Genomic DNA, 25,353 nt, shown 5'->3' with positions numbered 1-25,353 from the left:
GCAATCTTATGACTTGGTAACTGCCGTGCCAGTTGTAATTTTATGTGTTGAATTAAGTGTAATAAATGCTTGAACTGAGATCGGCGAGTGGAACTGAGTTTCTGCGCGTCACAGTGTTTTCCATCTCTCAGTGTTTAGCCCCTCCCGGCTGCAAGTTTTTGTTTTGGGTTGTCTAACGTTACAGCCGCTATAGTATGTATGTATTTACAATCAAATCCCAATTGTGACACTTTCAGCAGAGTTTCATTTTTGGAAAATGTGCATATTATCCCTTTAAATAACCTGTATCAGATTTTTGGGGTTTTTCTGAACTCCTGTACAGGTTACCATGTGGCTTTTCTAACTAGGAAAGTGTCAAATGTCTGCAACTGTGACCTACCAGTTTGTTTGTAAAAAGATTTTGGGTTCGCACTTTGATGATGACTGCTAGCTCCTCTATTCGTGCCTGTAATGCCCCAAGGCTGCCATCACCTGGATCAGTTTCTAAATCAGAGTCACATTATTGAGTATACACATAACCACAATCTTTCTATTACATTCAGCAATAATTTTTCTTTAAGCATAATTAGGGTAAACCTATGGTTCACGTCGGCTCTGTTGTGTAACCCCATAACCTTCCCAGGACTTTCAATGACAAGACCACTATACAGTGTGCGCTATATAATTAATTTAATATAACATAATTTCATGCAAATGGGCCGATAAAGCAAACAATGAAACCTATCAATAAGCCAACTCACCCTCAGCCCATTGCTGCACATCAGACACCCATAGCTGCAGTGTGTCGTCATCTACACCAAGCTCATCTTTGGTAGCATTCAGGATGTCCACTTGTTCTTTGTGCATCCTTACAGTCTACAATAACAAATGTCCTTTCATGTATGCATGTACATTACTTTTGTGTATTTTTCATTATGATATCAACATCACTGTTGAAAAATGTACCTTGGCATATCTCTGGCTTAAAGTGCGGCCCATATTCTTGACTTTCTTTTTATTCCACCCGGAAGCCAGAAGAGTCAGCATGTATGTTCTTCCTGAATTCAATGTCAGTACAAATTAAAAACAACAAGGCCCACCTCCTACATGCACACAAATACACAAATACACACACAAACCTGCTTTGGACATGTACTTGGTCGTGATTGCTGCCCTGGACAAGAAACTGTTCACTTGCTCAACCTCTTCTCCAATTGTTGAGCCTGCACCTCCCTGAAAAACGCCTCCCCATTTGATCTAATAAGAAGTGCGTACAATAAATGTTATTTCTAAATGACTCAATGACTCAAATGACTACTAACTTAGTCATTAAAGTTGCAATGTACCTCGCATTTCCCAGTGTGAGCCTTTGCATGCATTACAGACAGGAAAGGACGCATGGACAGGAGCTTCCTCATCTCAGGGCATTGCTGAGCCACCTTGGACAAATATGGGAAATACTTGCATGCCACATCAGAGCAAAGGAATGTGATGTTTCCTGGGGCATTTTCAGCTAACGTCTTTTGGAGGAAAAGAGGGTAGGCAAAAATCTCCCCTCGATACATGTTTAATGCTCCAAGGAGGACTCCATGGTGACAGACAGCAATTTCAAGCCCTTCCTCGTCCAATTTGCTGGTGTTTTTCCTTGAAGACTCCTTAGCTGCTCTCCAACTTGAAGATCCACATGACCCTTTTCCTGAGATCTATAAATTCAAAGATTATAACATAAAACTAAATTAATTTTTAAAACCCTCTAAGAATTGTGACTGTCAACAGGTTCTCAAAGTTACAGGACTGGATGATGTGTTCTGTTTGCAGAACTAGGATAAACTAGTTTAACACGTATGGAACCTCCAAATATATGGATATAAAAAGTAATCACTGACCTTTTGAAATAGATAGAGAGATTCAATCTGAACTTCATAAAGTTTTCAGGTATGCCTTTCCTACCTTAAAGTAATTTTAATAAGACATTAAACCCTGGAGAAGCCTAAACCAAGCAAGTCTAAGAAATATCAGTAATTTACTGCACAGGTTACACTTTCTGTTCTTGTTAACTGACTCTTTAATGAAAAATAAGTCTCTATGATTATGTTATTGTACTTAAAGTAAATAGTGTCAAGACAACAGTGAGAAAAAAAAAACAAATATTGAAAATTGCATGATTTGTTTGTCTGTGGATGTTGTCAACAAACTCAGCAACCTCCTCATCTTTCTGAATAAAGACACCTTCAAAGTTGCCTGGCTCTGAAGTGCTGAAACAATGCAATGAGAGCTGTTCAAACAAACAATGTCCATTTTTCATACACTGTTGACATGGGCTACTAGTTAACTTAACCCATATATCTAATGCATAATGTAAAAAATATAATTTCATATTGAAATTTCTACGTTTTGGCTCCTTAACCGGATTTGGCTACTAAACATTTGAAGTTTAGGAACCAATAGTTAGGAATACTTTTTTGGTCTAAAATCCTAAATGTGAAATACCTTGCATTTGATTTGAAGCGATAAAGCTTGCGGTTTCCGTCAACTGACACTGCAAGCATCTCTGGAGTGCAGGCAGGGCAGTCAAATGATTTTTCGTGGAATATCTTCTCCACCTCATATGTCACAGCAACCCACTCAGAAAAGCTTTTGCTGAAGGTATCAGCTGATATTTTGCCAGCCTTTTAGATATAGGACAAACATAGGAGAAAAGTCTATTGAAAATAATATTTGTATATGTGTAACTCACCATAAACACTAACTAATAAATATTGCATGCATCTTCATTAAGCTAGGCAAAATTGAAAACTCACTCTTCCGAAGCGCTCTGTTCTTTCATCAAGCATTTTGATGTACGCCTTAAGTGATACACCTGGTGCGGCCATCTTAAGGTCATAGAAAGACTGAAAGACATCAGTGGTATACAAGGTGCAGAAATTCATGGTGCCTGGCCAGTATCCATCACGCTGGATATCCTTAATGGTGGGGGACCATGTTAGGCAACAACTGGTGCAACTCACAGCTGGCAATACAAGGTTGTAGCGGCCTGTAGGGAGCATTAATTAAATCAATAAATTAAGTAATACTGTTAATTTACCTCAACAGAAGAAGGAAACAGGCCGTTGTTTCTAATTCCCTCTTTCTGATAAGTTTAAATGGTTATAGGCCAATTCCAGCGTTATGGACGTGACATTTGCAGTCAAAACGTAAAATATAAATTCTCAGAAAATGCATTTAATACCAATATATTTAAAAGTCAGTTGTCATATGTCCATAAAGGAGTCCAGACAATAGAAAAATATCAGTCTACACATGCGTTTTATATTTAATACGAGGGAAATACACGTGCGTTACGGACGTGACAAAAAAAGACGTGAGTTTGTGGGAGACAACATACTTTGTAGAAATTCTGCGAATTAAAATGCACAAGCCAAAATAAATAATACCAACCGAAGGGATGAGTGTTGGCTCTCTATAAAACATAAATTATTTATTTTATTTTACTTTTCATTTTTTCATTTATGAGGAAAAAACGTTGTTACGGACGTGACGTGACCAGAGCCATATCTACCTTATTCTGCTCTAAACAATGGGCGCCGCCATGACGATGAATTCAGGCTCTACATGTGCTGTTGTTGGTCGTTTTAACAAAGCACCCAGTTTCTAAAAAGTTTTTTATCTTCTTTGAATTGAGCATAAGATAAAAAGGAGAGACTGCCTATGTTCGGTTCGTATCAGCTACATTCAATACAAGAGAGTAGACGTTTTTGGTTAGCTGCGCTAAAACTGAAGCATCCAACGAAAAAGGTGTAATACGTTACCAGTAGGGTTGGGCATTTCAAGCAAAAATAATATTCTAAGATCGCTGGGTATTATGCAATTAATATTCGAGAATCGCACCCCTCCATCACATCACGCACACATGCATGTAAAGGCTATAGGCTACACACCAGAGCACATGAGCAAAGTGGAGCAGTGTGACGCTTAAATATAAGTAAAAAAAAAAAAAAAAAAAAAAATAAACATACGTTTTATATTTAAGTTTCCCAATATAATGTTTTTTTAAATTTATTCCATCTATGTTGATTATATGAAAAGGGAACCGCATAAGATGAGTCAGATATGATCATAAGATGCCCAATATAACGGAAAACAGAATGGCTCAGACATGATTTTGACCACTTATCAAGTTTTGTTTTGTAGAAAGCCTTTCTTTAAAGTGAATTTCATTTAGTATAAATTGTATCTTCATTTTTATCAGTGTTTTATCAACAAATTGCCTGGAATAATAAATAAGAAGCACAATATACAATATACAGGACACGGAAGCGCGGGCGCGTGAACTGGAGCGTGTCTTATTAATCAACGAAACTCAGCGTATAAGTTACTTGCCTAACATACATGATAAGTATATCTATAGAAAGCTTGAAATGTGTACTTTTAAACAAAATAATTAAAAACGAGAAATGGGCTGCTCTCTGCTTATGTATAGGTTAATTCGTATGAAGTGTGCATTTCTCTCTATAGGCGCGTTCACTACTGCGAAGATGGCGAGTCAGTATCAAATTTATCTTTGCAGTCGACACTTACAGAAAACACTATTTATTAATAAACAATTCAAATGTTTAATGCATAATCATTACTTTTGCCAGGGTTTTTTTTTGTGGCAAGTTTATGCGTGCGTTGAGATGCAGAATAGGCAATATATTACGAAAACGCTCATTATGGTTTAGCATTCTCTCCCATATACAGGTCCTTCTCAAAGAATTAGCATATTGTGATTAAGTTCATTATTTTCCATAATGTAATGATAAAAATTAAACTTTCATATATTTTAGATTCATTGCACACCAACTGAAATATTACAGGTCTTTTATTGTTTTAATACTGATGATTTTGGCATACAGCTCATGAAAACCCAAAATTCCTATCTCAAAAAATTAGCATATCATGAAAAGGTTCTCTAAATGAGCTATTAACCTAATCATCTGAATCAACTAAATAACTCTAAACACCTGCAAAAGATTCCTGAGGCTTTTGAAAACTCCCAGCCTGTTTCATTACTCAAAACCGAAATCATGGGTAAGACTGCCGACCTGACTGATGTCCAGAAGGCCATCATTGACACCCTTACCGCAAGAGGGTAAGACACAGAAAGAAATTGAAACAGGCTGGGAGTTTTCAAAAGCTTTTATGACGCGTAACGAAGCCCAGTTTAATAAAATCACGTGACCTTAGCAGTGATACACATTACACACTCCGAATGATTTGAGACAAATGATTCACCCTGGTGTCAGAGCTTCACGAAGCACGTCTCATAAGAGGGTTAAACCACCCTCTTCTCTCTCTCTTTCTCTCTCTCGTCCCCTTCCTCTTGGTTTCACTTTCAGATTGAAACCCAGATACTTTGGGTTTTTATTTGTGTTTCTTTTATTTTTACTTAAATCTACCCCTATTTTATTTTGTGTATCTACACCTGTTGAGCCTGAATCGTCCTATTCAGTTAAGTTGAATTTAATTAAATTGGGAATTTAATTAATCAATTTGCTTATTCAAGTTCCCCCCTAGTTACCAGAGCTATGAGAACACACAATGTTTACATAATTTTTTTATTATTTTATTTCAATTTAGTTATTTACTTTGGTTTCAGCCTGAATTCTTATATTCAGCTAAAGAAAAAAAAGGGCTTAACTAAATTTGAAATTTAATTAAATTACTTGATACGCTTCCCTTTCCTTTTAGTTTTCTTAGAGCTATAAGGACGTTCTAACTTTACCTTTACCTTATTTTAGATCACTAGTCACTATCCTCATCTTCTCTCTCTCTATAGGATTACAATATCTTGCGACTGTTGTTTCCATAGTGAGTTACACAGGTCATTAATATCCTACTTCCTGTCTGTGTTTTACCCATCCTCACTCCTTAGCACCAAGCTAAATACATGAAGTACGGCTAAACACAAACGCACAGTAGGCCCCAGACAGAACTGGAAACACTTCCCATTGTTTCTTCTTCTTCTTTTGGACCTTGAGATGTCTGATGTGTCCCTGGTAGCTTAGTCTAACAGCAGCATAACCCATAAGTGACTCCTGTTTACCTATGTCTCCTAGCTAAACCTAAATAGGTAAAACACTCCTTTCTTCCTCTTCTTTTATGGTTTCATCCTATTGTTTTATTTTGGTTTTGCTCTATCTGTTACTCTCGTAGCACAACATGTGAGAAGAACCATCAGCATTTTTGAGTAATAGGTTATGACATGTAAGAGCCCAGTCATCAGTCGATGCTTCTTAAAGCACGTCAACTAAGATACTCAAAACTTTTTTTTGTTGTTGTGTGTGCTCACCAACACTCAATTTTAGCTGCTCCACATAGCCATTCTCCCACACAGATAGCTCACCACCTCTGTAGAAACTTGCATTTGCCTGTGCCATTTCTCTCTCGTGTTCCCACAAGTGTGCCAGTAGGCCTCAGACACCCGGCCCTGCCACCAGGACCACCTGAAGACCCGGCAGAGCAGTGTCATGGACATCCTTCAGCCTGAAGCAGGCAACGACCTGCCACGGCAGAGGAAGGAACAGTTAGGCAACAACGAAAGCAGACGTCTGACACCCAGCCTGAGCCACCAAGAGCTGACCAGCATTATCTTCTCCTTGGCCATGCTCCCGCAGGCCTCAAACAGGAGGTAAATGAACTAACGCTGCCAGCCACAGGACTCCACAGAGAACGAACCCTGCTTAACGGGAGAAGGCACAGGACAGATGCAGGGACCCTGACAGCGTGGAGCAACTGAAAGAGATCACCAGTTTTCAAGCGGCTCTGACAGCTGCTGAGCAACTGCCAACAGACGAGAGAGGAACTGGTTGAACTCAAAGAGAGAGACGCTGAAGCCATCGGCTTGCAGCCAGAGCTGAAGTCCCAACACTGACTCAGCGATGCTGCAACATTATAGACCAGCTCGATGTGGTCCAAATAGAACTGAAACAGTCCAACCAACTGCAAATGGACCCCACGAGAAAGATGTACCCTGCTGAACTTCGCATCAGCAGCGTAGGCTTCCCCAGCCCTGCACAAAAAGGGGGGGGGGGGGGGGGTGGACAAACCCCTCTGCTTAACATGTCATCAGACAATTTCCTTAAAGCTTCTGCAGCTGTGGAAGGAAAAGGATTGATTCAGAAGAATCTTGAAACTACGCGTGTAGTGACACTCAAAGACCTCAACCGAATGGCCAGACATATCCCTGCATTTACACCAGAGCTTGCTAGACTCTATCTGATCTGGATCACATCCAGCCCAGAGTTGCGACGCTTTCTGGCTCGGCAGCCAGAAAACATCCAATCTAACTACCAGCAGCCGGAACAAGCCATCACAACAGGATTCTCAGACTTAAGAGTCTGAATGTAGACTGGGCGCGGTCCCAGACACCAACCAGGGTAACCCTGAAAGTCCCTGTGCTACTACCACAGACATCAAGCGAGCTACCTCGGAGCGTGCAACAAACCTGTGATGGAGGAAGACACCAGCTTCAAGAACCTTTTGACTCTGAACTTCAAAACCCAGAAGACACACGGCATGACCACAACGCACGACTCTGCTACAAAGTTCCTAGTCAGCATTGGACATAAAACTTTTATGAAAATGAAAATGTGTGCTCAAAAGGAATCAAGAGTTTGCATTAGTAAAATTTGAATTTTACTGATTTAAAGAAAATCTTGAATGCAGGTGTAAGCCTCACGTGCCAACAGACTATGCATTGCTTTTTGAAACATACAGACATTGTGCCACCCGCTGGGTGAAATATACACTGTTGCACATTAGTTTCCATGACAATGACTTGTTACAGAAAAAACATACTCCAAATAGGGCATTCGTCACCCTAATGCCAGATAGTAAGCAAACCACCTAAGCTGGGAAAACTAGCATGACCTAGAGCCCCTTCCTAACTGTTATCCTAAAAGTGCTTATTTGATCATTCCGATCCAAATGGGACATGATATGCGATACACATTTTGATCACTAGCTGCTGGCTTGTCTAAATGCAGATAAAACGATAGCTGGAATTGACAACTCTACTTAAAATAATAATAATAAAAAAAAGGGGGTCTTAACTGGTATCGGTAATTTCAGCATTAAAGCGTAAGTCTTTTTGACAAAGGAATCTCATCTCAGCTGCATGCAAACTGTACCGGTATTTATTAGTCTGCTTTGGTTGAAGGAATCCAAATTGCTGTATTGCTTAATCTGTTTCTGACGAAGGAATCTCAGTACAGTGTTATATACACGTAGACTTGGGTGATGCTCCCCTTTCTACAAAGTAAAGACCTTACAAATTATTGTTAGATTGATGTAATTCACCTAAATTTTGGCTGCATCTACAAGCAGAGAGCTACCTAGCGATCAAAACTGTTCACTCGCTGAAAAGTCAGTATTTATGCACGAGATGGACGTAACTATATAGGCTTAGACAAGCTTTGACTTACGGCAAATCTATTTCCTTACTCTGTAAACAAATAGAATAAGTTGCGTAAAGTAAAGAGAAGAGTTCCATGAGTAAAATTTGCAAATGCCAAACCACATTTGCATTTTACTGAATGTAACATCAAGTTCTTGAAAGACTTAAAGTATAGGCGCCCCCTTTTAACCCGTTTAAACATGCATAACTCATTTAAAATGTGCGGACATTCTTCATGGACTGTTGAATTGTTCTGACATGCACTGGTTCCCCTGACAACGACTTGTCACAGGAAGTGCTAACTCGTGACGTCATTTTGTAAACAAACCAGCCTGGATGGCTAAGCTAACTTAACCTACCGTCCATCCAGCTTAGGCTAAGCTAAGCTAACCTAGCATCCATCCAGCTTAGGCTAAGCTACATAATAACTTCTACAGTTAGCGGTTAGCATCATTTACTTGAAGCCTTAATTACAGCTTTTATGTATACAGCGCAAAGTATTCTAAAATACTTTCTTTAAACCCATTTAGGGTTTCTAATTTTTTCTCTTTCCTTACTTTCAATTCTTCTCAGCTGAATTTCACCTTCACTAGTTTAGGCATAGTCCTTGCTGAGCGCTGTAGGCTAAATTTGCAGATCCCCTGTCAATTAAACCCAAGTTTAATTACATGTAAGCTGTGTAGCTAGAGAAGAATTCTTATAGTTATGAGAATTTTCATCAGCATGTTGACTAAACCTTTGGAGGGACACACACGGTGTGGTCTTAAACACGCAACAGCTGTGACCCACTATGGAGTGTCGGTCCAGGCAAATCTAAAGGTTAGTCACTAGTGCTATTGATTACTCTCAATTTCAGATCATTCCCGCTGTTTTGATCACTTACTTAAGTCCTTTTTATTTTTATTTTACTTCGATAATAATAGCAGTCAGCTATTCACTTGTCTATTCTGTCATGTATATGATTTATTTCCATTTCCTCTCTTGTTCAAATGTGGTTCCATTTCCCATAGGGCCCAGAAAGGAACCAGAGACACCTTTATTTGTGATTTTGTTTATTTTCAACAAGTGCACTAATTTTTATGACCCTGCAACACAAGTAATTTCAACGATTACTAGGGCATAACTATAGTCCTGAGGATTGATAATAAGCATAATTTGAATAGGAAAGCTGTCCTTTTTCCTCCTATTCTTCACTTCGTCAAGCCGTAGTGAACCACCAGTTAAGTCCAGAGAAATATTTTAGTCATAAGAACCATCTTAAGTCATTTATTTCATCTCGGCTATGCCCTTTCCTGGAAATACTCTGGGAACCACACAAGTCTTAGCCTCCTAACATCCACAGCTAAGATGATAAGGATACAATATACACTTCACTAGCTAGCTACACATGAAATACCTAGCTTTATGCTACATATCTAGCGAACCCATTAAACCGTGGCTCTGAACTTTCTAGGGTCATGCATTAGTCTCTCACCACAGGTGTGCCAAAATGTTGCAGATCCTCTGCTTAACCTGACCTTAACCGGTTAGGAGACCGAAAAGACTGACAAGCCATCGCGAGGAACACTGTTCCACCCATGGCTGCTGACATCCGACGGCACCGGAGCCAACGGAACTGCACCATGAGAGAAGAGGACAAACGACCCATGACCCAAGCCAGAGTTACAGCCACACCGGGGTGATCAAGATTCTCATCTCCTTACCCCACCTTATGGGTATAAAACAGAAGGTAAACAACCTCACATAATAGATCACAGCGTCCCACAAGGAGCGGACCTGTGCCCAAAGCCTTACAGACCAGCTAGACACTGAGGTTCGTACCAAATTCAATGCAGCTGGACTGAGCATGCCCAGGACCAGCACAGAACTGTCACCATGGCAACAACCCAGGTACCAGCCAAGCCCCTTGGAGAAGCCATGGAGGACAGCACCCTCAACCTGCAAACACCACAGGAAGACCAACGGCTGTCAACGACAGCATCCTCTTCCATACCCTTCACACAGGTGTCAATCTGAGGCTCCGCAAGGACAGCTGGACGCACCTGCCTCAGAGTTACTGGAGCCGCTGACACACGCAAAATAGCTCCCTGCACAGGACTCACCCGAGGAGTCCTGTAAGGTACAAGCTTCCGACTCCTTGCCCACCCCATCTTAGGCAAGCTTGCGTCGGCACCACCATAAGGACAGAACAACACTTCAATCCTTCAGACCTCTCGTGACTGAGAGGCTAACAACCACCTTCTGACCTCCGGCCACCAGCACCAGGTCAGCTTGAAAACCTCTCTATGCTACATAGAGGCCTAACCACTTCCTGCAACCACAAGGAAACACCTGCCCCAAAACTAATGAACTTCAGAATGCCCCAACACCTGCTGCCTCAACACCTGCTGCAGAGACCTGGACTTGGCTACTGTCCACATCACCAGCCGTGGAACGACCACCGCTCCAGAAGACACGAGCGACCAGAGGCCACCATGGCCTTCCAGCCTTCTATGACAAGTGTGTGTCTGATCTCTCTGCACTTCCAACTTCGCTCGTGGTTTCCTTGAGGGGGGACAACAACGATCGAAAGGGGGGATCTGTAGGGTATGGACCAATCAGACACATACTAATTATTCATTATATACAAAGGTTTATGAAACTCCTCACACAGCCCAAATGAACAAACACAAGGGCAGAAACAGTGTCATGTTACAGGGCATGATAAGGAGATTTTACGACCTCCGAGGAATGTGGCCACATACTCAAGAGAGAGACTATGAAACAGAAACCTCTTTAAAACAGACTTTGCTGCCTTAATCATAGACTAACTGATCTATAAATGAACATGCATAAAACTGTGAAAGAAACAGTGTAAATGGTTTACTGTCTCGTGTACTATTAGGTATATATTATGGTATGTATCCTGGTATACAACCAACTAACGATCAATGTAACCTCACCTGTATCATGCCTCCTACTTAATTAATACTCATTTAATGACTCACACTTTGGTGTACATCACCTTCTTCTAGAATGCAGTGTGGATGTGTTATAGCTATCTGAACATTAATGAAGGTATAATCATGCTAGGGACAAAGATCCGTAAATCAACTAAGAGCCACTTTCCCTCTCAGACATGTCACCTTTCTGATTGGTCGAGTTCAACCCTTAGGGGAGGATCTTTTCCAGGCCTTATTAGAGACAGTCCACATGTGACCTCCCTCTCTTAGTTCTTTCATCCAGCCGCAACACTGTCCTGGTGATTCTGGGGAACCCCCTCCCCCTCCACGGGGGCCCCAGGGCCCAGCAGGCCTCGATTCCAACCAGATATGGGCTCAGGCAGGAGAGAAATGACTCTCTCACAAAGAACCAAGGACAATCTCAAGAGTTTTGTAACAAAGACTCCAACCAACAACGACTCCAATCACCCATCCTTCCGACTTCCTCACTTCTCCTGGGTGCTCGGCGTGGCCTCAACAGAGTCCCAGGCCTTGACCAAACCAGCCATGCGTTCCTGGAGAAAGAGAACGCTCAACCAACTTCCACTTGACACTGCCGGAACCATCAACGACTTCAGTTTTCAACAACTTCAAGAATTGTTCCCATTACAAATGCAAGTATTCAATTCAATGAAATGAGAAAATGAAATTCTGATGGTTCTTCTCATAGACCCTCTTCCGGTTTCCAATTTCATTCTATCACTAACCTATTTATGTATTCATGTGTGTATGTTGTTTAGTTTATTTATATGCATATAAATATCTATATTTAGTTAATAAAACTTGTACATAATATGTATTTGGTTCTGTTTTGTTTGCAATACAAGTCACTTTACGATCACGGTTTTTGCTACTGGCTCAAAGTACTGTACAGGCGAAGAAATAATTATTCTTCGGTGGCCATGGAAGATACCCTTTTCTTAGAATAAATTAATAATCAAAAGAGTTCGTTGGAAGAACTGATTAATTGTTTGTAATATTAATTCAGCCACATCAAGTTAATCCAATTAACTGACCCAAATATTTATAATTAATAATAACAAGATATTATTGATTATTAATATTTCCAAAAGCTGAGTTCCTTACATTACATTATGGAAAATAATGAACTTTATCACAATATGCTAATTTTTTTAGAAGGACCTATAAATATACATATAGTATACATAACTTCCAACCCAACTTCAGTCGTGCACGGGCAGGGGCAGCCCTACTTATTTCACATATTTTCTAACCAGCACATCACTGCGATGTTCTGAGCAAGCGGCGCTTAATCTTCATAAAGCTTCGAACCGGAAAAGGACAACCGGCTTCCGGTTCAAACCCGCAATGAATCATGGGTAAATTCACTAACCAAGAAAAAGGTGGATAGAGTTGCGACAACGGAAGTTCTAAATGCTTGGTTGTCACGTGTTTCGCGTAGACCTCAGATAGTTCCAGGAAGTGCTTCGGCGCCAATTTAACAAATCGATGAGCTAGAGAGCAGAACTGTGATTTTTGGTAGTTTGTAGTCCATAAATGCGTTGGTTTACAATATGTATTTAATACATTGACATTGGATGTAGTATGTGTATGTAGTTACAGCAATATTGTTTTTAACAGATAAAAATCTGCTAATATTTAATGTTTATTGTGGTCAACCAGCGTTGCCTGCCTTTGTTAACATATTTTCTGGCCAACTGTACCTTGGTTAAAGACAGTTTTGCAGTTGTTTTGACGTATTTTTGTGTTCTTAAACGTGTATGTTATTTAAGGGTTATCACGTCACTATGGTTTCACAAGGACAGGAGACTTGCAGGAAACAGGTGATTGTCTTAAAAAGCCATTGCAAACAAGTAAAATGTAAAATTGCATTCATCTTAATGTTTACAATGCTTATGCACTTATTACTATATAAATTAACACATAATTTTATAGTCCTGTTATATCTTAAACCCCCCAAAATGTCAGGTTGTGCAACTGTCCGCACGAATGAACAGATTAAAATACTAATTTAAATGGTGTTTTAAGAATAAAAAAATGAAAAATGAAATTCTATGGCATCATTTTAACCGTTCATATAAACAAATTTTATACATTTCAGTAGATTTATAGCTGTTGAGATAATTGAAAACCTTTTGTCAAGCAATTCGCATGTCAGAATGGCGCAACTGCAAACATGGCTCTCTTATTATGGTAATTACAGTATGCATGATAAAGCATTGTCCAGAGGAGACTTAATTATCCTTGTAGATCTCTATCAAATACTGGTAAAAAACTGCTTTCAAGTATGAGTAGGTTGGTACACTTTCAGGTGAATTTAAACACTTAGAATTGTTCACAACTGAAACTTGTTTAAATACATTTGTTGGAGCCATTATGCTGAAATGTATTTTTTTTGTGACACTAGAGGGCGCACTAGTATTTTGAGTGCATTTAAGCGCGGTGGTAATGAGTAACAGGTGCGCTTATGGAAGGTCAACAAACTTTTTGACCGTGCTGTGTCGTGCTGTGTCGAGCCATGTCGTGTCATGTCATGCTGTGCCATATGGACAGTTGGATTATGCTCCTGCTTAACAGTATGCTTGAATCAGTTTGAGTTTGATTTAATCCTTTATTTTGTTTATTTTGTTATTTGCAATGCCAAATGGACAATAAAAGGACTTGGCTTATATGAAATCGATTCTGAAGGCATGGACATTTGTTTATTTGAGTCAAGACATAAGCACGCGTCAGAAACAGACAATGGAGCCATATGCGTCACTATAGTAAGTCAAAAAGTTTGACCAAAGGAATCGGAATGAGGATTTATCGACATCGACTGGAGCAGATCGAGTTTGAGCGACTACAGGAAAAGTCCGCGGATCTGAAGTTGGATAAGGCTCATTCGTGACAGTTTGTTGAATTATTTTGTGGATTGTTGCGTGGGTTTGATCGCCGCGGATTTCGAAGGACTACAGACCCGCACGAGGAGAACAGAGCACACGATCAACAAAGTCTTCAACGCCTTTGAACTGAGGTATGAAAGCGCTTTCACTTGAACTTGAGTCAAATGGCCATATATAAAACAGTGTGCACACAAACAAACAAAGACAAATCCAATGCATTGGTGGTAAAAAAGGACATGTTTGAAAAGGAACTGAACTGTTTTATCATTATGAAATGCTTGTGTTTTCCCATGTTTTCAGTCTTTGAACGGATGTTTATGATGTAAATTATGCAGTTGGTAAAGGTTTAATAATGGCGGATGATGAAAATAAGTTGCCTGCTTCTGAAATCGAGCAAGATGGGGCTTCGATTCAGATAGCAGAGGTTGAAAATGTTGAATTGTCTGTACGAAAACGAGAGGTTAAACTTACTGCAAAGGGTTTAATGGCAAAACTCGATATTTTACAAAAACAAAGAAAGTCAAAGTTTGACAAAGCATCCCAATTGAAAAAGACAATACTAGAGTTAATGGGTAATAAAGAGTATGGAAAGGAGATCAAGTGTATGTTTGAAAAGTTTGAAACACAATGCAAAGAAGCAAAGGAAGCGCACGAGTCTTTGATTGTTTTATTGCCTGATGAAGAGAAAGATCGGCATGAAACATGGTTCAAAGCAAAAATGATAGGGGTTGTGGAATTCAGCACTGTGGTATATAAATGGTTGGAAACGCTACAGGAGGAATGTGATTGTGCTGCAAGCGAAATTGAACCTAATGATAGCATTTCGAATGTTGAAACGCGGGTTAGCGGTCGCACTTCTCACAAGAGCAACCGCCACAGTTCCCGCTCCAGCCAATCTAATGCCTCTGTGCAACTGGTATGCATTCAACTTGAAGCAGAAAAAGCCGCTCTTGTTGCTCAAGCAGAGTCTTTAAAAACTAAGCATGATATTGAGCAACAGTTGGAAATGTTACAGAAGCGTAAGGAACGAATAGATATTGATGCAAAAATCGCCGCATCCAATGCAAAGATATCTGTGCTCAGGACGTATGAACAACGAGCAAACAGCATTATATCAGATGGAATGGAATCCTATGTCAGCAAGCAGGCAAAGCAAGCAACTGCATCTCTACATCCAGAAGTTGAGAGACAATCAAGAGCTATATTGCAAAGCAACTCAGGTGCTACCTCACAACCACCAACATCATCTCATTTACAGCAACCTGCATCTTCAAGACCCAGAATTGCCACTTCAGTAGATGATGGAAGGTTTTATTTCACGCAAACTATGCTTCAAAAACATCAAGAAATAACAGAGTTGTTAATAAACCAGCAAAAGTCTCAACATTTACCACCACGTGATATTCCAGTGTTTGAAGGGGATCCATTGCAATTCAGTTTGTTCACTAAAGCTTTTAAACACTGTGTGGAGGACAAAACGAATAACAAAGGTGATTGCTTGTATTTCCTTGAAAGATACACAAGAGGGCGCCCAAGAGAAATTGTTCGAAGCTGTATGAATATGGCACCTGAAAGAGGTTATGATACAGCTAAAGCTATACTTAAACGGCAGTTTGGAGAGGATTATTTTGTTTCTGCTGCATATATGGAGAAGGTGCTAGGATGGCCTATGATCAGGTATGAAGATACAACAGCTCTTCAAGATTATGCACTCTTTTTACGTGGATGTTGCAATGCTATGGCAGATCTTCAGTATATGCAAGAACTGGACATGCCAACAAACATGAGAGCAGTAATTTCAAAGCTTCCATTTAAACTCAGAGAAAAATGGAGAACAGCTGCATGTGATATTATGGAAAGACAGAAAAGAAGAGCCCAATTTAGTGATGTTGTCAATTTCATTGAGTACCAGGTTAAAATCATTTCTGATCCAATATTTGGATCTATTCAACATGTAGAGATGAGAACAACTGGTAAACCGAAGGATGTCTACAAATGGAAGTCACCATTCCAATCAAGGCCAAAGTTAAAGGGAGATAGTTTTGCTACCAATGTTACCAATGTTAATAAACCCAGTGTTGGTGAAATCCAAAGGGTAAATGCTAAACATCCTAGCAGGGAATTCAAGAGTAACTCCACTTGTTTGTTCTGTTCACAAGGTCATTCTTTGGAGCAATGCAAAGAATTTGAGAAGAAGATGCATTGGGAAAAGGTAAACTTTATAAAGGAAAAAGCTGTCTGTTTTGGTTGCTTACATGTTGGGCACATGAGCAAAGAATGTAAAAGACGCTTAATGTGCAAGGTATGCAACCAGAAACATCCCAGTGTTCTTCACATTCATTTTAAGGAGTTTAAAGTTGATAAAGCTGTCAACACAAATCATGAACAGAATGTAGAACCAACTATCAACAATACCCTTGTATCTGCCCAAACGTGTGGTCATATTGGGGCCGGGAGTAGCAGTGGTATCTTGCCTATTCTTCCAGTCCAAGTAAAGTCTGCAAGGGGCAACAAAGTTATTCAAACATATGCATTTCTGGACACCGGCAGTACCTCTACCTTTTGTTCAGAAAGCTTAATGAGGAAGTTGCACCTGAACGGACGAAAGACAAATATTTGTTTGCTTACCATGAGTCCCAAAACAACAGTCTCAAGCTATGTGGTAAGCAACTTAGAAATTTCAAGTCTTGATGGTAATCATTTTTATGAATTACCGGAAGTGTACACACAGAAACAAATGCCTGTAAATCAAGCCAACATGGTCAATCAGGAAGACCTAACTAAATGGCCATATCTTAATGATATTCACATTCCGCACATTCAGGCTGAGGTGGAGTTGTTGATAGGTACCAACGCCTCCAAATTACTTGAACCTTGGGAAGTGGTAAATAGTCAAGGAGATGGTCCCTATGCCATTCGAACCCTATTGGGGTGGGTTGTCAATGGTTCTCTAGGCAGTGATCAAGATGAATTACACACTGCTAGAGTAAATAGGATCTCTGTGGAATCCTTGGAGTTGCTATTGGAAAAGCAATACCAGCATGATTTTAATGAAAGAATGTCAGAGGACAAGGAAGAAATGTCCAGAGAGGAGGCACAATTCATGGAAATCATGGAGAATTCTGTGAGCTTCAAGAATGGACATTATAGTTTGAAACTGCCTTTCAAAAACAAAGATATTGTTATGTCTAACAATCTTAACATTGCCAAACAGCGTCTTGTGGGAATAAAAAGAAAATTTGAAAGGAATGTTAAGTTTCAGCAAGAATATACAAACTTTGTCAACGATATGGTTATCCAAGGTTATGCTGAGAAAGTGCCAGAGCATCAATTGGATAGATCTGACGGTAAAGTTTGGTACATTCCACATCATGGTGTGTACCACCCTCGTAAAGGCAAGTTACGTGTGGTATTTGACTGTGGAGCAAAATACCAGGGCACGTCTTTAAACGATCAACTACTACAAGGCCCAAACCTCACAAGCTCTTTAATTGGAGTTCTTCTGAGGTTCAGACAAGAACTTGTTGCTTTCATGACTGACATCAGAGCAATGTTTTACCAGGTCAAAGTGGCAGAAGAAGGCAAAGACTTTCTTCGCTTCTTGTGGAAGCGGAGGCAATTCTCAATAATCGACCCATCACTAAAGTATCCGAAGATCCAAATGATCTTGAAGCACTTACCCCCAATCATCTGCTTACTATGAAGAGAAACCCAACTTATCCTCCTGGTCTTTTTTGAGAAGTCAGATCAGTATGTAAAAAGAAGATGGAAACAAGTACAATACCTTTCAGATCTCTTTTGGAAAAGATGGATAAAGGAGTACTTGCCGTTGCTACAGGAAAGGCAAAAATGGACAAAAGAGAGACGTAATCTTACAACGGGTGATATTGTACTCATTGCAGATTCTACAGCTCCACGCAATTCTTGGACTCTTGGAAGAGTACTAGAAACTTTCCCAGATAAAAGAGGTTTAGTAAGATCTGTGCGAGTTCAAAACCAAAACAAACACAGTAATAAGACCAGTAACAAAACTTTGTCTTTTATTAGAAATGTGATAAAAGGTTATTCGAATGCATGGTTTACTTATGTATAATAATGGTTTGTTTGATGGCTCCTTATGTAAATATATGATTTTGAATTGTTTATGCCTTGTGTCATTAACAGTTCAGGGGCCGGTATGTTGGAGCCATTATGCTGAAATGTATTTTTTTTGTGACACTAGAGGGCGCACTAGTATTTTGAGTGCATTTAAGCGCGGTGGTAATGAGTAACAGGTGCGCTTATGGAAGGTCAACAAACTTTTTGACCGTGCTGTGTCGTGCTGTGTCGAGCCATGTCGTGTCATGTCATGCTGTGCCATATGGACAGTTGGATTATGCTCCTGCTTAACAGTATGTTTGAATCAGAAGTTTGATTTAATCCTTTATTTTGTTCATTTTGTTATTTGCAATGCCAAATGGACAATAAAAGGACTTGGCTTATATGAAATCGATTCTGAAGGCATGGACATTTGTTTATTTGAGTCAAGACATAAGCACGCGTCAGAAACAGACAATGGAGCCATATGCGTCACTATAACATTGTTCATGACACAATAATATACATTACATCAGTTTTGAAAAGATTTAAAAAAACATTTATTTGTTTATTTGTCAAATGACCTATATACTGTATATATATATATATACACACACTTTTGCACTGATTTAGCACAAAGGGATTTATAAATGTCTAATAAACTGCACGTCAAGCATGTTATCTGCCCTTTCCTCTATGTTGTTCTTGCACTGTCCGACACAGAGAGCAGAAATATGCTCAAGTCAGGAACAATCTAAATAGAACTTAACATTTTGTGCTAATCATACTTGGGTGTATCTGCACTTTTTCACAAAGACCAACACTGGGAAGTTTAATGTTTATTAAAAATAAGGAGCAAGTAAAGTCTTGCAAAATCCAAGGATCTGAGACTGAAGGTGAGGGTACAGCGTCAGTGCAGGAGTCTTCAGGATCCACTGAATCCCCTTTGTGCTTCTTGTGTTGAAAGAGATAAAGGAAACAAAAACGGGATAAATTGTATATAGTAGGCCTAGTCAGTATATAATACAGTTATAGTATTTATAATACCCCATTTAGACTAGTGTGATTTGATCTAGAAAATGGCTTGCTGACGTTTTAAGCATGGCTTTTAATCTTACTTATAAACTTCCATCTCACTTTCCCATCAATACAAATCAGCTGAGCTGAAACATAATAGACATAGTCAACAGAAACACAATGAATAAAAAAACTCCAACCCTACGTTTTTGCTTACTCAAATATGAAATTTAAAATAAGGATTTTTTCCCCGTTATTGCACATTTAATATGGAATGAAATCGATATTCTCATTTTATCAATTACAACTATTACACTCCCCAATGTTATATTTAACCCCTGTTTAGAAGTCTTTCCCTCTTATTACACAACAAAAGATAAACATGCATTAATAGAACGGTTTAACCATTAATAGGCTGTTCGTCGTTTGTTATGAGGTATTAACTTTATCCAATGACCTTTATTTTACCTGACAACGTCACCGGGAACTATTGAGAGGCTCCGCGAGCCGCCATTGCGGTAAAAAAAAACCGTTCCATTGAAGTCAATGGAGTTGTCGCAACTCTCACTCTATATGGCTCTGGACGTGACGGTTCTGAAATCGACACTTAGCAGACGCTGAAAAATCAGAGAAAATGCTTGAACAGAGACCTATTTGTGTGTCTCTATTGGGTATTTAACAAAAAACATCTGAGACATCAGTAAGGTAAGGCTGCACAATTAATCTAATTTAAACTGAAATCACTTTGTTATTGGCGAGATTAACCTCCGTTCACGCACATCTCTCATGCTGCTAAAATGCAGCGTGGGCAAAACTCAATTCGGGCATGATATTGCTTTATAATGAGGTGTTAACTATAGACCCCGAAAGATACGGAATTGCTAAGATACATGAGCAGCTATTTCGTATTTTTATCATATCGATATTCTCCGGAGTCGAGATCGCCGGGTTCCCCTCAAGGCAGGGTTTCCGTTGGTATGCGTCCATTTCATCTTTGAATGAATCGGACTTTCATGTTTTTTTCGTCTATTTGAAAGTTATGCTAATAAACATGTTGCATTTTATACGGCCTGATTATGTCATTTTTTAAGTTACATAGCCTGCCTCCCACACACACACACACACACACACACACACACACACACACACACACACACACACACACACACACACACACACAGATAGAGAGGCGCGAGCGCTCTGGAGGGAGGCTGTCGCGGGCTCTACCAGCATGTGAATGCGCAATCGTGCTTCAAAATAGCCACATTATTGCAATATTAGCCAATGCATTAAGAATAATTGAAATGTTATTGTCTTAAGTCAAAATCACAATGACTACTTCATTTCAGTAGGCCCGATGTATGTGTTTGCCAAGTTTATTATGGTTTGGATGTCAAGAGGATTCAGACGATCTGTGTGAAGAGACGTCCAAAAACGGTGAGCATAAAGTGAATATGTATAGTATTTTCATTTATTGTTTACTGTGAACATAAATAATTGCCTTTTTTTTTACTACAGGTCAACTGAATATCACTGAACATTCTGTTGCAACAAAAACAGAAAAGGTATACAGTATTGATCCCTAATGAACATGAATCATTATAAATTTAAGATAATAAAATAAATAATTAAATTAATTGCAGACTGAATCTAAACTTTTTACATCTCATTAAATATTGTAAAGATGTTGAAATTATGTAATTTAAAATCAGTTAAAAGATCAATGAAGGGAAAACAACAAACAATGAAAAATATGTCCCAAACGAGGACAAATGTGATTAATAAGATGACTTTTCTTCTTTTCCTATTCTGCAAAGACTGCCTCTGCAAAGTGATACCTCCCTCTGTTGTCTATTTTTGGGTTGAAAGTCTCAATCACTTGGTCAGGTGTCACCCAAGCCTTATCTTCCATCACGGGTAAGATGTAGACTAATCCAGCACTGTCATTTCTTCTTAAAAACCTTATTTCCAGTGCCACCTGGTCTTGGTTATTAACAAGTCCGACAAACTGTCTGACAGATTTGTTTGCCCTGAATTGGACCAAGACACAAGGTGTTTCTCAATGTCAAGGAAGGATCCTCGGAAGCCGTTATTTCAAGGATGCTACGTCATCGACATCCGTCGAAGGACTGTTCCAATGTCCAGGATCCTCAGTCCTTGGTTCGAAAAATATCCCATACACAGGAAAGGATGCATATGTGTAGACTTCGCGCTCTTAATCACCCACAATCCTATGCGCGCAGCTTTGCTATCTTGTTAAAAAAAAATTATAAAATGGCGGACGTTAGCGGATTTGGAGCGAAAACGGGGCAATATGCTTTCAAGTTTAAGTATATTTACGTTACCATACATTTGTTATAACCATAGTATATATAAGTAAAATGTAATGTTTAAATGCCAGTTCAAATTACTACCGTATTGATATTACAAATTACGTTACTGATGATGGTTAACGTAAACGGACCTGTCATTTAACAATTGTTAACTTGGTTGCCGTCACCGGCATTTCTTTTTATAAATAACTAGTTAAGTTGTACAAAGTACTTTAACGTTAATATTATTCCATTCACCGCATTATTCATAGCTTTCTCGTCTTTTTTTAACAGGGACCAAGGAACAAACGGAGGGGTTCATACGTCTCCGTGTAGAAAACATGCAGCTGTTTACTGGGGGGAGAGACGCCGCGGCGAACGGTTATCGGTGAGAAGCAAATTATTTAATGTTCAGAAGTGATAGCTGTGTAATCTTTTTATTTCTCCCCCGTCATTCACATAGGCTTATTTTGGAGAAGATGGGGCTCGAAGGGAGGGTTTCCCACGCCCAGGCAAAAAAAGTGGGACAATTTAAAAACCAAGTACAAGGTGGGAGACAAGTATGGAAATAATTGTCTATGCACATTTTAATGTAACTTGTGATTTTTTTTTTAAGTAAGCCTTGAATGTAAACCTGACAGACTTGGGCCTGCTTCCAGTAAGTATAGATGCAGTGCAGTGGTGTACAATAGTACTAATACAACACTACCGTTTAAAAGTTTGGGATCAGTGAGAATATTATTTTTATTTTTTGGAGGAAAGAAATCAATACTTATTTATCAAGGAATAATTAATTTGATCGAGACAGGACAGACATGTGACATAAGCCCCACCCTACGGAGCGGCTACCAGACGCTCCATCCGACCCGGGCGGGACAGGAGGGACAGGCCAGGGGGGGAACAGGAGAGACAGACCAGGGCAAAACACACAACACAAGAGTTCAGGAGGGAGGTGGAATGGTGGAGGATCAGGGGGAGGGATGGGGGGCCAGGACCATGAAAGGGAACAGAAACAGGGGGTGATGGTTTAGCCGGGGGCCAGGGCGAAGCAGACAGTCCATCGGGCGGCCAGGGCGAAGCAGACAGTCCATCGGACGGCCAGGGCGAAGCAGACGACCCTCGGGCGGCCAGGGCGGTGAAGTCCCCTCGGGCGACCATGACACCGCCTCTGGAACAGACACCGGCTCTGGAACAGACACCGGCTCTGGAACAGACACCGGCTCTGGAACAGACACCAAAACTGTAACAGCCACAAGAACAGACACAAACACAGAAACAAACACTGGCGCTGGAACAGGCATTGGCTCCAGCTCTGGAACGGGCACTGGCTCGGCCTCCGGCTCAGGAACGGGCACTGGCTCGGCCTCCGGCTCAGGAACGGGCACTGGCTCGGCCTCCGGCTCAGGAACGGGCACTGGCTCGGCCTCCGGCTCATAACGGGCACTGGCTCGGCCTCCGGCTCAGGAACGGGCACTGGCTCTGCCTCCGGCTCAGGAACGGGCACTGGCTCTGCCTCCGGCTCAGGAACGGGCACTGGCTCTGCCTCCGGCTCAGGAACGGGCACTGGCTCTGCCTCCGGCTCAGGAACGGGCACTGGCTCTGCCTCCGGCTCAGGAACGGGCACTGGCTCTGCCTCCGGCTCTGGAACGGGCACTGGCTCTGCCTCCGGCTCTGGAACAGCAGACACGGGCATGTCCAGGATCCGAGCCAGACGCTCCAGCTCAGACTCAGTCTCAGACTGGGCAGACTGGACGTGCTCAGTCTCAGACTGGGCAGACTGGACGTGCTCAGTCTCAGACTGGGCAGACTGGACGTGCTCAGTCTCTCGCTGGGCAGACGTGACGTGAACAGTCTATCGCTGGGCAGACGTGACGTGAACAGTCTCTCGCTGGGCAGACGTGACGTGAACAGTCTCTCGCTGGGCAGACGTGACGTGAACAGTCTCTCGCTGGGCAGACGTGACGTGAACAGTCTCTCGCTGGGAAGACGGGACGTGAACCGTCTCTCGCTGGGCAGACGGGACGTGAACCGTCTCTCGCTGGGCAGACGGGACGTGAACAGTCTCTCGCTGGGCAGACGGGACGTGAACAGTCTCTCGCTGGGCAGACGGGACGTGAACAGTCTCTCGCTGGGCAGGCGGGACGTGAACAGTCTCTCGCTGGGCAGGCGGGACGTGAACGGTCTCCCGCTGGGCAGGCGGGACGTGAACGGTCTCTCGCTGGGCAGACGGGACGTGAACAGTCTCTCGCTGGGCAGACGGGACGTGAACAGTCTCTCGCTGGGCAGACGGGACGTGAACAGTCTCTCGCTGGGCAGACGGGACGTGAACAGTCTCTCGCTGGGCAGACGGGACGTGAACAGTCTCTCGCTGGGCAGACGGGACGTGAACAGTCTCTCGCTGGGCAGACGGGACGTGAACAGTCTCTCGCTGGGCAGACGGGACGTGAACCGTCTCTCGCTGGGCAGACGGGACGTGAACCGTCTCTCGCTGGGCAGACGGGACGTGAACCGTCTCTCGCTGGACAGACGGGACGTGAACAGTCTCTCGCTGGGCAGACGGGACGTGAACAGTCTCTCGCTGGACAGACGTGACGTCAACAGTCTCTGCTGGGCAGACGCAGGTCTATTTCTCCTCCTCCGTCTTTTCTGTTGGATGTGTGCAGACTCGAGGCTGGCTAAAACCATCGATGAAGTCCCCCCGCTTGACGGATCCAGAGATGATGACTTCATTCCTGATGAGACCCCAGAGGAAGACTCTGCTGCCCTCCTCTCCTCATTCCTTTGAGCGCACATGGAGAGGTACTTAAACAAAGAAATTCCATTCTCTCTCTCCTCAGGAGAGAGTTCGCTCCGCTGAATCCACATTGGCTCGTTCGTTCTGTCACGGTGGGACCGGGAATAATTCCGTCGATTCAAGTGCAGAGAAGAAATGTTTTAATAGGACAAAACATAAAATAAACAAACCAAAACTAAATCCAAAAACAGACAAGGCAATCCAAAAACAGACAAGGCAGGGCAGGAACAGCATACAAAACGTGTAACAAATACAACGAACGAGCACAGGACAGCAAACACAGGAAGACTAAATAGGGAGGCAAACAAAGGAGGGTAACGAGACAGACAGGTGGAGCAATTAAACCAATAATCAGATAACAAGGGGGAGGGATTAAACAATGACAAGAGCACATGGCTCAAAATAACAAAACACCCATGTGCATAACAAGACAGGACAGACATGTGACAGAATTTCCTATTCATCTAAGAATCCTGAAAAAAAAAAAACTGTACAACTGACAGACCAACAATTCTTTTCAACATTGATAATAATAATAAATAAATAATAATAAATGTAAGCAGCCAAGTCTATTACTTTAAGCAGCTGATGGCTGCTGGACGGTGCTTGTTAATGGACGCGCTCGCTTGGGTTGTTATTCACAGCAATGTCCACACCAAGTTTAATATGCTTACATTGTAGATTTATTTTACCGTGACTGGTCCTCATTTCCATGTAAGCAAGAGTCCAACAAACAGTCAATAGATCCACAGTTACAATTTCTTCACCCTGGCAGATTTCCTACTGCACAGCATGGCACATCATAGCTCAGTGTAGCATAGCTTAGCGGTCAAAAAACTGTGTGCACCTTCCCTCCAGCAACACATGTCACCTGAAGGAAGGTTCCTAC

The 25,353-nt window shown here is 41.2% G+C and overlaps 2 protein-coding genes and 1 long non-coding RNA gene across 3 annotated transcripts in view; 1 reads left to right on the top strand and 2 right to left on the bottom strand.

Annotated features, from left to right (window-relative positions):
* mtap (methylthioadenosine phosphorylase) overlaps window positions 1-25,353 on the top strand; it is a 210,291-nt gene that overhangs the window by 66,055 nt on the left and 118,883 nt on the right. The window lies entirely within an intron of this gene.
* The window catches only part of LOC143740189 (uncharacterized), a 52,840-nt gene that overhangs the window by 462 nt on the left and 27,025 nt on the right, over window positions 1-25,353 (bottom strand). The window contains exons 6-13 of the mRNA XM_077232231.1: window positions 2,781-3,013; window positions 2,470-2,648; window positions 2,141-2,234; window positions 1,326-1,682; window positions 1,119-1,236; window positions 946-1,037; window positions 741-855; window positions 380-483 (exon numbers count right to left, since the gene is read on the bottom strand). Of these exons, the coding sequence (XP_077088346.1) occupies window positions 380-483; window positions 741-855; window positions 946-1,037; window positions 1,119-1,236; window positions 1,326-1,682; window positions 2,141-2,234; window positions 2,470-2,648; window positions 2,781-3,013 (1,292 nt within the window). The remainder of the gene's footprint in view (window positions 1-379; window positions 484-740; window positions 856-945; window positions 1,038-1,118; window positions 1,237-1,325; window positions 1,683-2,140; window positions 2,235-2,469; window positions 2,649-2,780; window positions 3,014-25,353) is intronic.
* Window positions 19,168-19,506, bottom strand: LOC143740154 (uncharacterized). The gene is made up of 2 exons (XR_013204777.1): window positions 19,460-19,506; window positions 19,168-19,295 (listed from the first exon to the last, which is right to left on the bottom strand). It is a non-coding gene; the product is annotated as an uncharacterized LOC143740154 (long non-coding RNA).

The sequence above is a fragment of the Siphateles boraxobius genome, unplaced genomic scaffold, assembly GCF_051911475.1.
Source record: "Siphateles boraxobius isolate OS27281-9 unplaced genomic scaffold, OSU_SipBor_1 17, whole genome shotgun sequence".
Classification (NCBI taxonomy): domain Eukaryota; kingdom Metazoa; phylum Chordata; class Actinopteri; order Cypriniformes; family Leuciscidae; genus Siphateles; species Siphateles boraxobius.
This window is presented reverse-complemented; position numbering and strand designations above follow the sequence as displayed.